At 37.1% G+C, this 17,163-nt stretch overlaps 1 protein-coding gene and 1 pseudogene across 4 annotated transcripts in view; both read right to left on the bottom strand.

The window, feature by feature from the left end:
* Positions 1-3,924: 3,924 nt before the first annotated feature.
* The window catches only part of STK3 (serine/threonine kinase 3), a 275,022-nt gene continuing 261,783 nt past the window's right edge, over positions 3,925-17,163 (bottom strand). For 3 of the 4 annotated variants that reach the window (XM_039853759.1, XM_039853757.1, XM_039853758.1), the window contains one exon: positions 3,925-5,270. In XM_039853759.1, the coding sequence (XP_039709693.1) occupies positions 5,112-5,270 (159 nt within the window). In that variant the 3' untranslated portion in view covers positions 3,925-5,111. The remainder of the gene's footprint in view (positions 5,271-17,163) is intronic. The other variant, XM_039853760.1, reaches the window with a different exon arrangement.
* On the bottom strand, positions 10,221-10,341 carry LOC120595833 (uncharacterized; annotated as a pseudogene).

Raw genomic sequence — 17,163 nt, 5'->3', positions numbered from 1 at the left:
TAGGGGCGTAAATTTGAAATTTCTCGATGGGCCTTCACAAACAGGGTCATAGATGTTGGCTTTAACAATATCCCTAAAATAGTCTTAAAGAGAGGGGGCCTGGAAAAGTTTAGCTTAACCTAATGACTACTTTGTTCTAGGTAGAAAGAAAATACTTTTGAAAATTGAGTATACTTTTCCTCAGTACAAACCACTACCCAAGAGTAGGCCAGGCGCTTAATGAAAAACACATCTGGGTTCTAGGAGACTCTAATGCACTTTAGAAGTTATAACAAACTTGCTTATCAAGAACAGAGCCCTTTTCTTCTTTCTTACAAAAACAATGCACTAAACTGGAAACAGTTAAAAGTTGTGTTTTGTTTTTTGTTTTTTTTTTTTAAGCTAATGTGTATCTATGTGCCATATGCCCTGGAACTTTGTTAAATATTTAACATGTACTAGAACATTTGATCTTCCCAATTGCTGATCACAGATAAATCCAAACACAGATTGGCTGAATGGTTATTCTTGCCCAGGGGAACAAAAGTGTAAAGAGCTGGGATTGGAACCCAGGTAATTTACCTCCTGAGGCCACGTACCTTCCACTCTGCTGACTAAAGTTTCCCTAAATTACTCATTATCAAAGACATACTTTGGCAAGGAAGAGAACAGAACACGTTTTACTTCACAAAAATAGTTTTCGAAGCATAAGAATGCCAAATATATCCTATGCTGAAGGGAAAAAATTCTTGGACACTTAAGTAAATACACCCTGCTTTTCTTTTCCTACACGTAGGAAGGACGCCATTTCAGAGAATGAAGCTTCCATTGAAATGGAGAAAAGGTACAAATCAGCTAACAATGGTCCTCTCCTAATATTTAATTGAAAAGCTTAACATTCTAAACACAGATTTCCAGTGTTTATTAGACAATGTGGCCTACCAGGGACAAACAGGAGTTTGAAGCTCATGTAGGCACTGGCTGGCTTCCCGACATTTAATCTTTCCAATCCTTTCTTTTCTGAGAAAGACTGCAGCTTGTTGCAAAGGTTTGAGACAATGTATCAAAAGTGCTGGCTCAGTTGATGCTCAAAACCTGGTTGTTGTTGTTACCATGATTACCTGGATATAAGGTACATAATCATATACCTTCTATGATTAATGATGATAATTTTGTTGTTTGAGCTCATTTCATTCAATGAAACTTTATTTACTAACAATTATATTAATATTATGGTAAGCCTTGTGGGGAAACAAGATGGATAGATATCAAGACTCTGCTTTCAGGAATTTTCTATTCCAGTAATAAAGTAAATAGCTGTAATAAAGTTGGGAAGCAGTTCAGTTTGGTGGAAGAAAGGACTCAAATAAGGCAAAAATGTGAGATGAGGTCGTGTCGTGGTTGGGGCAAAGTGCAGGTCTTGAGTGCCAGGAGGCGGAGTTCATTTTTAACTTGTCAGGTAAAGTTCTGTGAATAGAAGAGTGACACAAGAAGAAAATCAGAATTTTAATTTAAGGATCTTAACGGAGTGGAGAAAAAAAAAAACAACCAAAAAACAGTGGCAGGGAGCCTGGCTAATGATACGGTCCAGTGTGAGAACAGAATGGACTTGGAGTTGCTTTTCCAAGATCAATGGAAGAGTTGAGCTGATCATTCGCTTTCTCTCTTGGGGTCTTCTTGACTCGGGGAAGCGGTTGGCTGAGGTCGAAGGTGTTTTGTGTGGACATGGAACAGGGAGAAGCTGACTGACTCCCTGGAGGATCAGCCACCATTCAGTGGCATCAGACTGCCCAACCAAAGTATACAGACACCCTTGGGCCAGAAGTGATCACACTGCTCAAACGGCAAAGAGAAGTAATTCTCTTGTTAGACCCGATTCCCGGGCTTTGGGAACAAAAAGAGAGTATTTATTACTCCAAAAAAAAAACATTTTGATGAAATACCTAATTAGATGCCTGTGCCTAATAACAGTTTAGTAATGCAATGTAAGTCTATTTTTTTTTAAATGATGTTCTATTTAGAATGTTGTATTATTAGTATTAGGATTTAATCATTAATCTTTTACAGGATAGGAAAGGCAAATAGCGTTCCTATCAAATGCTAATGTGTCAGCAATTTGAAAGGATTTCTTGTGACCAAACTAAAAAACATCTTAATGTATTATATAATTTCCAGTAAAGAAGCTACATATCTTTTTGTGAGAGTGATTTTAAACATTGCGGATGCGATTCAGTAAATAAATACAAAAGCATGTAAGTAACATATGTAAGGTTGTTTCACATATCGTGTCTGACATATAGTAAGTATCCCAAATAATAGGTGTTATTATTTTGAAATCCATTTAAACAAACACATTTTCTTCTCCAATTTATATTGGCAAAATTAGCTCATATTTTAACATAAAACTATTTATGCTAAAATAAACTCAGTGTATTGTAAGTCTAGAAATGAGTCATCTAAGTTCATTAAATCAAAGAAAAAACTTTTTCATCTACGGAACAATATATTAACGATGCTGGCTTTTCAGTAAGATGAAACCCTCACTCATTAGCTTCAATTACAGTTACAATACTATATTTATTAAAGAATGGGAGTGTGCAGAAAGTACTTACCTATTTTTGGAACATTCTAGGCAACTAAGGTTAAAATGATGAGAGATTCTTCTTAAACTCATTAAAATAACCAGAAAACTCTCTTTCCTAAGCATCATGATTAATCAAGGCTTACCTAGACTTGAAGGTTTCTTTCATAGCTCTTGGTTCTTCAAAACTTAAGTTTCTTTTTTTTGATTGGTGGAGGCAGAAAGTGAGAAGATAGGAAAAATTTTAATAGATCATCCTAGAATGTTCTGGAGCTTCCTAAGGCTCTAAAATTAAACAATGCCCATTGTTCTTAATTCTCTTAAATGTGTGTACCTGTGTATTTAAAAAGACAATAAGGCATAAAGTCTATTTACATAAAAATTACAATGTGATTGGAATACTCCATATTTATAACTAAAAGGAGGACTCTTACTGAGAACTGAATAAGAGTGGTTAACAGGCCTCATTGAATTAGTTTCCATAAATTTTCTAATTTAGCAAGCTGGGGAGAAATCATCTTAAGTTTCTTATTTCATATAGGGGGTTTTACTCAGATGATAGCAAATCAGTCATTTGATTCCATCAAATTAGGCAAAGTATTAGACACCAAACAGAAAAAGTTAAGGAAAAAAAGGTAGGGTGTTTGAGTTGATTGACTCATCTGACTGTCCCAAATAGATTCCAATAAAGATGCATCTGAAGCATATATCGTAAATTCTATCTTGACTTTTAAAAACCTTTATAGAATTTTCAATATTTACCACTATTTAAAACATCTTTTATGTCCAATTATATAATTACTAATTGTAAGAACTCAACAGAGCAGGGAGAAATGTAAACCCAGGGCATTACCTGGGGCACAAATGCTATTTTAAAAAGGAGAAGCCGCTTTCCAGAGGTGGTAATCCCTTCCTGGCTGTCATGAGTGAACTTGCATTTCCCTTCTGTCCCCTCCAGGCACATGGTAAGGTGCATTTCCCTGCTTGCTGGAAATTAGGAGCGGCCATGTGACCAGTTCTGAATACCATTGTGGCTGACTGGACATGTGTCGCTGCTGGCTGGAGCTAGTGCGACACTTGTCAGTGCTCCTTCCCCCTTGCTGTGGTGACTACCGATGTTGCGGATGGTTGAGGCTCCATCGGTGGGGTTCTGGGGTGTGAGTGACAGGAGTAGGGCACCTTGCCAACCTGGTTTGCGCATGGAGCACAGTCAGGAATAACCTGTGTTATGTTAAACCACTGAAGTTTCAGGGTTGTTATCACTGCATAATCTTGCCCGTCCTGACTAATATACCTTCTTTGCCTGGAAGAGACAGAATCCAGGTGATGAGTTTTAAAAATAAAGATACAGAGATGAAATGTGCTACGTGGCACAGTAAAATTTATTTGTCTTTATGATTTACACATAGTAATTAAACACACAAAAGAACAAACACTGTCAAGATGGCCGTATGTAGCTTAGGAAATGACTGGTCCCAGTTCAATCACACAAATGTTCATTCTGCTTAGAAATGAGTTTTTTAATGGTTTTAATCTTTTTTTTCAGTCCCCAAGGCTTCCGCAGTTCAGTACAAATGGTTTTGCTATTTTGTTATTGTCAGGCACATGATGTTTACCAATTCCCAGTAAATAAATGAAATCAACAAAAAGGTCCTGTGACAACTGAGCACATTTTCACAGAAATTTGATGAGCTTATTACAGTTTGACACGGTTTAACTACAGATCTACACACGAAACACAAAACAATACTAAGAAATTACATTTGTCTTAGGAATTTATTTATTTAAAAATATTTACCACACTTTTTTTGTGCAAGGGTTCCATTGATTTCTTTGGTTTTAAACATTATAGCTCTGACCTAAATATATATAGTTCTATTTGTACCAAACATTAAGAATTAAAAAGTTAAAATTTCAGGAGGTAAAAATGGAATTATTGCTTCAGTATAAAAAAATGCCTGGCTCACTTGGGTACTATTGCTATTACTGCTTTGGAAAGCTATCCTAGAAATCAAGGAATGTGCCCTATAGCTCCCTGCTTAAAGTAAAATTTGGTTGAACATTATCATCTAGTAATACATCTCTACCTTTACCAAAGCTATCATGATCTTGTCCTTAAAAAAAAAGTGAAATAGCATAAATAAATAAGTTTACCTAAGGAGATATAATAAATAGGCTACTAGCTAAGAATAAAGAATATTGTAACATAAAGCCTTTCAGTGCTGTACAATTAAACACTAGCTTTGGATTTTCAAGGTCTCTAAACACAGCCTTCATTTTATAACACAGTTTTGGTGCTGGTATGCAGCTGCCAGATACAGGGAAGAATACATTTCTGTTGTTTTCGTCATTTAAAAATGGAAAAATAATGGGTACGGTTGTAAATTATGCCTTTTGGGAATTTACCTGGGTATGTACCATTATCAGTTTTTGATTGTTGCCTAGTTGTAGAGCACAAACTTAAGGGTTAAAAAGAAATAATAATATTGAATTTTTAGTGGTTTCTTGGTCTCCAGAATAGTTATAAAAACAAACAGAGAAGAAATTAGACTCAAAAGTTTTGCTGCCTTCTTTTCTTCGCGTCCATTGCGTCCAGAATGGGTTGTCTTTTTGCAGTGTATCTCTGACGAAGCTCTTCTATTTCTCGTTCCATCATGGGGTCCAGAGCTTTTAACCGCATTTGCAGTTCTTCTATACTTAGATTTTTTAACTGGATATAGAAAAAAAAAAAAAGAAGAAGATATTAATATAGCAAAGTTATCTACAATAGGTGAAAGTCTGAGTTTTGGCATGAATATTTCAGAAACTCTCCGTTATCTTTGAGATATGGTTCAACAACTGAAATAGGAATTCCTTCCCTCACAAACCAAGAAGCCACATCTTGTAGGAACTTCAAGTAATCTGCAACAAAATAAAAACCTCTGCTTTCAGAAAAGAGAAAATGAGAAAAATAAGCTCATGAAACATGTTTTTTAAAAAGGCAGAAAGACAAATCCACCACTGCCGACAGCCTGCCGGGGTCTGTTTTGTATACATGCCTGCTCACGGCTCACGGCTCGCGGCTCGCGGCTCGCGGCTCGCGCCTCGCGCCTCGCGCCTCGCGCCTCGCGCCTCGCGCCTCGCGCCTCGCGCCTCGCGCCTCCCCGGCTGTGGAGTGCTGTGATAATCACAAACACCTGCGGGGATCACCCAAGACTGAGACAAGACTTGATACAGGTTAAAGTTAAGTGTTCTAGCTTGCATTTTAATGAATGCTTAAATGGTGAGCACTGAGAAGTTAATCAGAAAATTAAATTCTCTAGAATACTTTTATACTAAGCATTTTGGTAAAACAGGGTTTTTAATTTATGATTCAAAATATCCCAAACCTGATATTGTGTTAAGTTCTGACATGGGCTCGGCCAACTTGAAAATAAAGTGTCTGTCAAATTTTCACCATATACATTATAGTTTGACAATAATGATATGATTGGACTAAATTATATAGTTTAACTATAATGATTTAGTTTGATTACAATGGCTTCTGGGACAACAACAGCACATCCTTTACCGGTTTTCTGTGTAATGGAGAGAGGCCTCACGTCATGTGTGTATGGGGGATAAAATGTGTTCTATAGAACAGGGTCTATGGCACCCTGAGTTTTACTGCATTTATATGTCAAAACAGCAGAATATGGAATTATCTCCTGGGGAACATATTTTAGGGATGTTGTCTCAGGCCTTAAGGGATGCCCTAAAATATATAACCTAACACTTGTGCTTTTATCTTAACATTAAAGAAAATGTAAAACTGTGTCTTTCAGAATCTGACTATTAAAGCAATGGTGGCAGGCAGGTAGTTTTTAAAAATCTGTCAAACCACGATGATTTACAAAATGCTATTACATACTCAGCATCTTGGTAGATAGGTACTGTTAAGAAAGCCAATAAGTACTAAACTGTTTCCTTGCCTTAGGAAACTTACAAATTAGTTGGGAGGAGAGGGTAAGATTAGCACCTCTAAACATTTAGGGATTAATACAAAACCCTATACAATTAAGCTCTATTGTGTGTGGTACAGATTGTAGTAAAAGGTTCTTAACTCAAGTCCAGGAATAAGCTTCTCATGTGTGAAATTCTGCATGTTCCTGTGTACACTGTCCTGGGGAGAGCAACCATTGTTTTTATTTGTTAAACTGAGTCCCAACAAAAAGGGAGGAACCACACTATAAATTCAACGGAGAGAAGACTCCCTTTGGGGAGTAGGGACTGTGCGGGTCCTTGAATCGAAGGGTGACAGGGCTCTGAGGAGGCCCTGCCATGTCGAGAAGGAAGGACTAAGGTCACTGGCGGGGCCCTGAAAGCCAGGCAAAGCGGTTTGTAGTTCAGGGAGCCACGATCAACCCTGGAGCAGGGAACTGACATGACAGCAATTCAGCTTGGTTTTAAAATGCTAGAACGGGCAGCTTATTTTTTGTTTTAAGAAGATAACTATCTTTGGTTATTTATGAGCCAATCCAGAAAACATTCTCATTATTTTACAGTCACATGTCAATTTTAACTGGAAATAGCATTTTTCAGCTTGATCCTCTACTTTACTATATCTGCTCCTATGTGACTCTTGGTTTCAAAAATCAAATCCACCCTCAACTGAAAAAGATCTGTCACCACTGAAGATACTGGAAAGACTGAGTTACAGATTCTGAAAGAAATTCAGAAGAGGGGTTCCAAAAATATAGGAATGGCGGTGTTGTGGGAAAGAAGCTCCTGGATAATGACTGAAGGTGAACACCACTCACTTTGTTGTATGAGAAGGTCTGCTATGTGTAAAATATGCCCTGTTATTTTTCAGTCACATATCAACGAAAGAACCAAGTTTATTATATTATACTATTATATACATTTATATATGTGCATAGTATATTATATGCTTCCTTCATTAATTTTTAATCATGCATCTGTTCATACGGTCAGTACTGTTCAAATCATTGTGGGGAAAAAGAATTAGCCAACAGGGAACCTTGAAACTTTCTGAACTGTATGAACAGGTGATGGTGAGATGAAGGGCCAACACAGACCACATATGTAGCCGTATTTCCCTATGTGAGACCCAATTCCACTGTCTCTATTTCAGCCTGTCTTTGAAGTTCTATATAACACTCATAATTTATAAAACACAACTACATTATACTACACAAATTAGCATTTGATTTTAGAGTCAAACAATATGCATGAGTTTCATGTCTACTCCAGATATTCCAAAAAGTATTTAAATTTTAGAGACTGTACTAGGGAAAAATGCCAAGAGTTTATAAATATTACATTACGGCAATGAACTGGATTCAGGGAAAGAAGCTACTTAGAAGAAAAATTTTCCTCCTCTAATACACTTTTATATTTTCAATATGTAAAATCTGTGAAAAACAGGTCTATGATGCTGGAAAACCATTCATCATATATGGCATCATTAGGGAATTAGGTGTTTCACAAAAGTGAATTCACGAAGCATCTAAATCTTAGTTCTTTAAGTGATAAAACTTTGTTTTAACCATTTTGAACAGAAAATCTTTATAAAGTATTTTACATAATATGCTGATTTCTCAAGCAGAGGACACAGGACCTAAAACAACCTTTCCTTCGTGATGATGAATCATTATTAATATCTACTACTAATCTATGCCATGTAATAATTTTCTCTTTGATTTTTAGCTTTTTATCTTCATTTGAGGGAAAGCTATCAGTTCCTCTTCATGGCCATGGCCATCTCTGAGCATATATCCTCTCTCTACTTAAATTTAAGCTACTGGGAACCAGAAAAGCAATTAAACAATCTTACAAGACATTATAAGAATGAAAGCCTGAGGCTGTTTTAGGAAAGATACAGCATGGCTTTAGTGCTAAAGCTTGTTACACCTGTTGCTAGTTTTTGTTGTTGTTGTTTTGGTTTTTAAATCTGATTTCAGATTTATGGTTGTATAAGGTTGAGGTTACAGGAAATCTGACTTCCATATAAGCTACATCTACAGCAGTTTTCAGCTAGGCTATCAGAGCACTTCAAAAAATTCACTTATTAAAATATTTATTGATATTTCTATGATCACACACTGTACAGAGATGAATAAAACACTCTACCTCCCACAGAGAGCTTGCAATCTAGCTGCCAAGACAAGTCCATGCACAGCTAATTCACTGAAGAATGAGCAGGCTGAGAAGACAGGAAATAGGACAGGGGGGAGAAAGGAAAGAGCATGAGCGGAAAAGTATAAGGCACACAAATGCTTGGCATTTTTGGAGCTATACTGGCTGACTGCTGGGATGTGTGAAGAATCCATGGGGGCAGAGGGCGAGGCAGGAAGGGAGCGGGTGCAGACTGCTAAGGGCTTTAAGCATGTTGTTACAACTTTCTGTTGACAAGAAAGAAATGCTGGATAATTCTGAGCATAAATGGTGACATGATCATATATGAATGAGCTTTAGAAAAATACCTTCAATAGCAGGTATAGAAAATAGGTTGCCAGGGGGAAAATGGAGGAAGCAAGACCCATCGGCAGGTTACTTCAACAGTCTGTTGAAAAGATGAGGCTGGACCCAGGAAAATGGAAGTGGAAGACTGAGAAGGAAAGAGGGAATTGAAAGATTTGAAAGTAGAATTGACTGATTATGAAGGGTCAGGAAGAAGGAAAGATTAAGGATGAGTCTGGCTTCAAGCTTGGGTGGTGAGGTAGAGATTGATATCATTAATTAGGTAGGGGAGTTAATGAAACTTATTTTAGTCCTGTTGAGTTTGAGATATGGGTGAGGCTTCAAGGTAGAGACATCGGACATGGACTGTAATATGAGGTTTTGGAGCTCAGGTGAGAGATTCGACCTACAGACATAGTCTAAGGGAATCATCAGCATTTAGGATAACACTGAAGCCCTGGCTGAGGATAAGATTACCCAGGAAATGATTTTCTCCCTGATTTTATGATCTATGGTATCCAAAAGAAAATAATCCCCAAACTTCAGCATTTGTGGTCAGAGGCTCTTCTCATTTTGTTAACAGAACAGAAATAATGGTAGATTTCTAAATAACTCTAGATTATGGTATTATCTAGACAAAAAAAGAAAAAAAAAGTGAGGTTAACTGGCAGAATTTTTCACTTTTTATACAGTGGGTATGATTTACAGACATGAACTTCTGGCTGGGTTTTGACTTCTGATTAAACCCTAATAACATATATTTAGCACTCTGTTTCTATAGCTATCAAGCCTCCCACAGGCATGAAAATGGTTTGGGAAGGGAAATGTGACAGAAGCAGCTTTTTCGATCTCTTGCAAAACAGTACTGCTCAATATGCCTTAGTAGTAAAAAGATTCACAAGCCACATAAAATTTTATGAAGCCTCATAATGATAAATTTGCCCTATAATATCAATTTTCCTTCACTGAAATTGGATTTCCTGAATATCTTTATAAAAAGGAAGGGAAATCACTTCAGAATTGTTATGTGTATAGATCAAGAGAGCTTGTGGTAAATCAACTTGAATTTATATTTTTTTAATATAAAAAAGAAATGATCCTCTGAGCCATCTTTTTTTTTTTTTTTTTTAAGGCAAAGGCAACCCTTGGTTGACCTCTTTCACAGATTACCAAGGACTTTTATCAGCAGCTAATCCTTATTAAAAAAAAATTTCTTTTACGCCTACAGCACCTGGTCTTCCTAGGTGGTCTCCCATCCAAGTACTACCCAGGCCCGACCCTGCTTAGCTTGCAAGATCAGATGGGATCGGGTGTGTTTAGGGCGGCATGGAGCCATCTTTCTATGATACACGGAACACAAAGCAGCTATGTGCCAACCGAGTAGTTCCAGAATAAACGTGCAGCAAGATAAGAGCCGGATTGCCAAGTCTTGGGTAAATTTGTCTGAGTTTAGAATTCGGTTAAGTCAAGTCAGTGAAGAGGATTTTAGAATACGTGTATGTTGTGGTTTTTATTGTATATGCAAAAATGTACAAAAATGAACACTCATCTGAAAATGGATTTTATGTGTTTTAGGCTAATTCTATTTAGTACAATTTAGTACTGAACTTAATGATAAAACAGAATTTGCACAACCAACAATGGTTCTTAAATCTTCAGGCCTTAACACTGAAAGAATACTGTAGTTTGACAATCTTTACAAACACTAAGGACATGTAATTTCATTAAGTGAATAAATGAGCTGACATGCAGTAAAAGAACTTGAATGCAAAGGCAGAAGAAGGAATTTCTTCAAAAACACAGTCAAAGAAAAAGAGATGAGTTTCAGAACAATACTGTTTTATTACCTGAGACAGTTTCTATTCACAAGAATTTTGCTTTTCTTAGCTTTTGAAATGACAAATATCAGGGGGCTAGACATATTAATAAAGGTAGAGAATAAAATCAATTTCCATAAAAAGGTTTAAACTGACGTCAGGTAAACTGAATCATGTGGGCCTGAGAGAAATACATTTTGAGATCTAGGGTTTTTAAAGTTATCTGAGATTATCTGAGATTACTAAATAATTTAACAGAAGCATAAGCTATACATTTGGGTTATAAATTAAATCCCACAGAATCTCATTACAAAAGAGCCTGATAGATACCTGCTCTAACTTCCTTATTTTAGGTGAGGAAATGAGAGCTAGCTTGCTCAAAGTTACACTCCTGGTTCATTGCAGAGACATCACCTGACCTCTAGGTCAATGCTTTTTTTCCCATTATATCAAGGTTTATATTCTTAATCTAGCACTGCCAGAGAGTTCAAAATGTTAAGTCATCACAAATAGCAGGTGTGCTGCTGAGAAATTCCCAGAGTCTTCAATGTGATCTGAAAGAGAAACTGGCCTTTACACATTCAACTATAAAGGCCACAGTGAAGAGAAAATCTTGCATATGACATTTTTATAGAGCAGTCTTTTAAAAAGAAATAAACTGCAGAAACTCAGCAAAGGTAGACCTGCCATCTTCTTTAAGGTTCAGGCCAATGGGTAGACTGGGCTCTCCTAGCTCCTTAAAAAATTTGTTTGAAACGAGTGAAAGACTTTAAAAGAAAACTCCTAAACTTCTTAACAATAATTAGATGGCATAATAATTAGATGTTTGTAAATTAAACGAAAGAGTCAAACTTTTCAATAGGAGTCAGCGTTTTTGAAAATTGATTAAGTTTTGATTATGAGTGACAGCTTGAAATATCAGCTCATTTTGTTAACGCGTCCTGGATTACCACATTTCATCCAGGAAGTAAGAATATAAATATCGAAAAATATATTTCTCAGAATCTCTTAAAAAATCCAAAGAAAAGATATACAAATCAATGATTTATCAGTGCTTGCATAAAAAAGCATAGAGCAACTAATTCAATGACATGAGAAGATGGAAAATGAGATTAAATCAACACACTGATAGTTTTGACAGTTAAAACTTTTAAAAATTAGAATTATTTCTGAACTCTATAAGAAGTTTTGAAAGACTGCTTATTACTAATCAGGAAGAGCTGTCAGTAAAATTAGAACTTTTTTAAGTTTATAAATTCTGTCTACTATAAAAATCTAAAATTCAAGTGATAAGAAGGAATTACTTTCTAAAATAATTTCATCTTAAGAGCTCTAAGGGGAAAACATTTAGATTTGTTATACTAGTTTGTTTTGTCAAAAATAGTCTTAATTACATGGGAGAATTTAAAAAAGGCTTAATCTCAAAAATAGCAGAAACAGGATTATGACGTTTTTAAATGTATAAATGTGATAACATTTCAAGACTTAATGGGTCCACAGCTGTTAGTATAATCAGTCTGTCAAAATAAACAAGACACCACCACAATGGAGCAAATGGTCTTACATGTTAATGCTAACACAATTAGTCAAATAGTCAATCAAGAAAATCCTGTACAAGGTTTGCTGTGTTTACTGGGAAAACAAACTCTTCTTAGCAACTGTTTAAATAAATCTCACAGATGCTACAGACCCCATTAGTGGCCTGTGATTAAAAAAATATGGATAGCTAATACTGTATCCTGACTCATCTATTTTCCCATCTGCTAGCAATTCTAACAATATGAAATATCAACAGAATGGCTAACAACAATAATTTTCTATGGCAATTTTGATGCTGAATTGCCTATAGCATTTTGTAAGATTTACCAGTGCATGCCTCAGACTGTTTTGAGTTGTTTGTGGCCTGGAGCAACATACTCGTTTTCCCCCAATACTCCATTTTAGCTCAAATTTTTACCGTGCTGAACAGATCTGGTTCGGTTTTACAAAACACTGTTCATGGAGGCTGCCACACTCATAGTACTAACAAGTGAGAAATGCAACAAAGTACTGCAAACTCCAGTCAGGTACACTGATTAGTTTAGATGTATATAAATAGGTAAGGAGCCTTCTGCCAATAAGACTGATCAAAAGGAATAATAAGTAGTACTTAAAGTTAAAAAAAAATCAAAACATCAAGATATTAAGGCATTTCTTGACTTAATTTCTGGCACTGAGAATAATATAAGAGCCCTCAAGTCAACTCAAATGACCATGAAGACTGCTTAAAGAAAACCTTGCATATACATTTATCATATGCATTTGTAAAATTAAGATAGTGATAGTTTCCGATACTTACACCATAGAAGAAAAGCTAAATTCCTTACTATAAATTCCTTATAAAATGCTCTTAAAAGCTGCATTAACATTAAATCTACTAGCAGAGCCTTCTTCCAAAGTAGACACTATATACCTATCTGGAGAGAGGATTACATGTAACTCTGTTCTGAGCTGAGTAGCCCCTGTCTTCTGACTGAATTACTGCAAATATTCTGGGATTATAACAGGAAACTGCCATGAAGCATCTGATTTGGTTGTTAAACCTCAGAGCATCTAGAGTAAATTTAAGAGTAAGATTTTATTTCCATTCCAAAGAAAAGGGAGAAAACCATTTCTTGTAGGTATCGATGGAAGAAAAGGGGAAAGTGCCAATTAGTGATCATTTACAATATGTCAAACACTATCTTAGATCCTGCAAGTTAAGTCTTTTAATCCTAGCAGTCATTAAAACCTCATGGGGTAGATATTACCAACCCGTTTTGCAGGTGCGGACACTCAGGGAGACTGAGTGATGCACCCAGGCTCACACAGTTCAGGCAGGCGCTCAAAGACAACCTCAAACCCACTAACGCAGGCCTGGGCTGGAGCCCACTGAGAACTGTCTCTTGAGTTTCCCAAGAGCTACAAAAGCACTTCAAAACCCAATTATCACATAAAACAGTTTTTAACATATTCTCTATAGATGAAAAATAGAAAACATTGCTTTAAAAAAAAAAAATCCCACTTTTCCTCCCAGACTGTACCTAGTGAAGTATTTTATTTAAGTTATTAATGTATCTCAGTTAGAATTGGCCTTATGAAATAAGTGCATATATGTTAAGTATTTTTCTATTTAATCAGATCTCTAGCAAAGTAAACATATTTCTACATAGTGCTTTGAAATGAGATGCCATAATTTTATCAATAAAAAGAAATATTCCGTGACAACGTCAACAAGATACGTCCCCTTGGCAGACAAGCAAGTCTGTGTCCATTCAGACTGTCCTGTCGTTTGCTGTTGTGCTGAGATGGAGTGGATGAGCCACAAGCTGATGAATACCACTACAATTACATTGTCCTGGAGAAATCTGAGCCGCCCATGTAAAATAAGGAATGATGACATTTTAATTGCATTCCTCAATGGCAGTTGAACACCCATTCCTTTTATGCTTTTCTGTTTCTAGTAAGCCTGTTAAAAATATCAGGGAAAAGTTAATTCATGCATAGCTCTGCCATATTGTAAAGAGCTCTAAAATTCTAGGCCCAGGACGACAAAATCTGGGTAACCTGAAACCAACTACTAAGTAAACCTTTCCAGGTCTGTTAAAGGGGCAAATGAAGAAGTTCTATTAGCTTTGACTGACGTCTTATCTCAGTGATTCTGATGAACATTTTTTTGTCTAATTTAAAACACTGATAAGGCCACAAAGGAGGGATTAACGACTTAAGTGATTAATTTTCTTTACATACTTTGTTTCTTTAAAAATTAACTGCAGCATTAAAATTAACAAACAACATTTTGTTCAATGCTTTTTTCATTATGAAAAAACACCAATTCCCGGCCAGGGCCACTGTCTGCGTGGAGCTTGCATGGTCTCCCCGTACCTGTGTGGGTTCTCCCTGGGGAGCCTGGTTTCCTCCCACACGATGTGCACTTTGGGTGAATCAATGTGTCTACATTGTCCCAGCCTCAGTGAGTGTGGGTGTCAGTGTGAGGGGCACTGCGATGGGGGGGGTGGGGCATCCTGTCCACGTGGGCGCCCCCTGGCGCCCTGGGCTGGCTGCTGGGACCGGCTCCAGCCACCTGCAGCCCTGAACTGGATTCTCTTGTTTTTATTAATCTTTCTTAAATGTATATATAACTCACATTTATTTCAATGTTTAATATTAGAAGTGTTTTGGATCTGTATTTAGAAGTTCGGTGATGTTTTTGTGGCCAGAAATATGCCGTGAGAATTTAATTCTTGTTTATATCAATCAGCCTATGGTAAAATTGGTTTTGTTTTACATAGTTTTGCTTAAAGTCGCAGTTCTAGAGAACCTATCGAGAAGTTAAGTGATGATTTACTGTATATGATTAGTTATGGAAGATCATAAACATTAAAAAAAAGTCCTTAAAATATATCTGTAACTAGTTTATTGAGTAGTCAAATCTCTGTGTAACTATTATATAAATTTAAAAGTTTCATTTTCTCAAGCTTTTCACACTGAAAAGGAAAAATAAATGTTACCTTCAGATACATTTTATGAATAACTTTTGTTATGAATATGGCTGATAGCCATCGGGTATGTTATTAAATAAGGTAAGAAACGTTGGAGGGAAAAATAAGTTTCCTTTTCCTCCAATCACACTTTTTCAGCTGTGTTACAGCAAACTTCCTTGACACATGCCTTAAGGAATCTTGGGCAGATCTGATTTCTCGTCATTTTTAGCTATTAAAAGTCCAGACCAACTATGAGTTTCAATCTCATATTAAATATGGACCTTGTCCCACACAGAGAGACCAAGAGACTCGGAAGGGTTACGTCTGTACTCAGACCCTTCACCCCATCTCTTTCAATGTCTAGCTCATCTGGTGTCGGGAGCTGGGAAGGAGACAGGCATCTTTTCACGTGAACGATTGACTACTCGTTACTGAGGGCGGTTTCTTTGGTTTTGCTCTGGTTTGGCTGACTGCTCGTGCTTTATGCACAGAAGGGATGTGTGGATTTCCTGAAGTGGTGGCTGGTACTGTCCTGTGCTCATCCACCTTGGAGAGGGCCTGCCTTCTGGGTGGGGCTTGTCTCCTCTGACCTGGAAGACCCCTGGCATCATTATGAGTTCTGATCTTTTTTAGCATCATAGAGATCATAGAGGTTCTTCCTCTCTACTCACCAGGGGCCACCAGGACCCAAGGAACAGGAGAGATCCCCTGGTCTCTTCCTGCCCAGCATATAACACTATGGTCCTTAGTTACCCTGCAGGAATTGGCTCTACCTACAGAGTTCTTTAGAAGAGAAGCAGAAATCTTCTGTGTCTATGTTAATATACGCTCCAGACTCCCAGCAACTTGCTAACTGAGCTCTGTTCTAGTGACATATCAAGGGTTTGAAAGTTCAACCAGCTTAGCAGACAGCTGGCTGGGATACTAGACACCAGTCTCCCTTCCCTCGGGCACTGCCAACCTCTGAGTGGCTCTCTGGAAGCCCACCCCTCCCCTTTCTGACTTTAAGCAAGGAGAGAGCTACTTTATTCTCCTTCTACTGGATCATAAGACAGTGACTCTGTAGCACAGGAACTTTTGTAAATAGCTATACCCTCAGTCCTAGAACACTGTCTGGAACATAGCAGGTACCTAATAAACATTTAACAAATGAATGAAAAATAGTGGGGGCTCTTAGTAAATCCTGGAGGGAAATGTCTGGCCTTGCTTGCTGGTGGCTCTCTTTAGAATATGTGGTACTTAACACCTGCTGTTTTCGGCCATGGACTCCAGTGCCAACGTGCAGCAACAGGAAAAGTCCCTTTCAACATTGTGGTATATTACCTGTTAACCTTAAAAAGAAAAGTGTGTGTGTGTGGTGGCGGGGTATCAAGTAGGTACATTTGCAACTGAAGTAGAGCAAAAAGGGCATCTGAGAAAATCAGGGTATTACTCAGCACATTGCATTTATTTCACCACAGGATACTCCCATGCTCCATTACATGTTTATTCAGCATGTCTCATAATACATTTTGATCTTGACTCATTCTTTTCTTTAAAAAATGCTTCTGTCAGGAGCCAGCTGAGCTCCCAATAGCCAAAGCTGGAACAATCAGAGAAATAAAAGAAAGAAGTATTGCATTATTACCCAAAGTATAAAATGATGCTAATGGTTCATACTGATATAAATAAATGATTAAATGAAGAAATAAAAGAGAAAGAAGGGATCGATCTCCCATGCAGAATTACAACGTATTATGTAGGTGCTCTCCCCAGGGAGGTAAAGCTTAACTCCCTACTCAAATGTGGATAATGACTTCCTTCCAAAGAGTCCAGTATGGAAAAGGGAAAAATTTTAAAGAAT

Source organism: Pteropus medius, unplaced genomic scaffold, assembly GCF_902729225.1.
Source record: "Pteropus medius unplaced genomic scaffold, Ma_sr-lr_union100, whole genome shotgun sequence".
Taxonomy (NCBI): domain Eukaryota; kingdom Metazoa; phylum Chordata; class Mammalia; order Chiroptera; family Pteropodidae; genus Pteropus; species Pteropus medius.
This window is presented reverse-complemented; position numbering and strand designations above follow the sequence as displayed.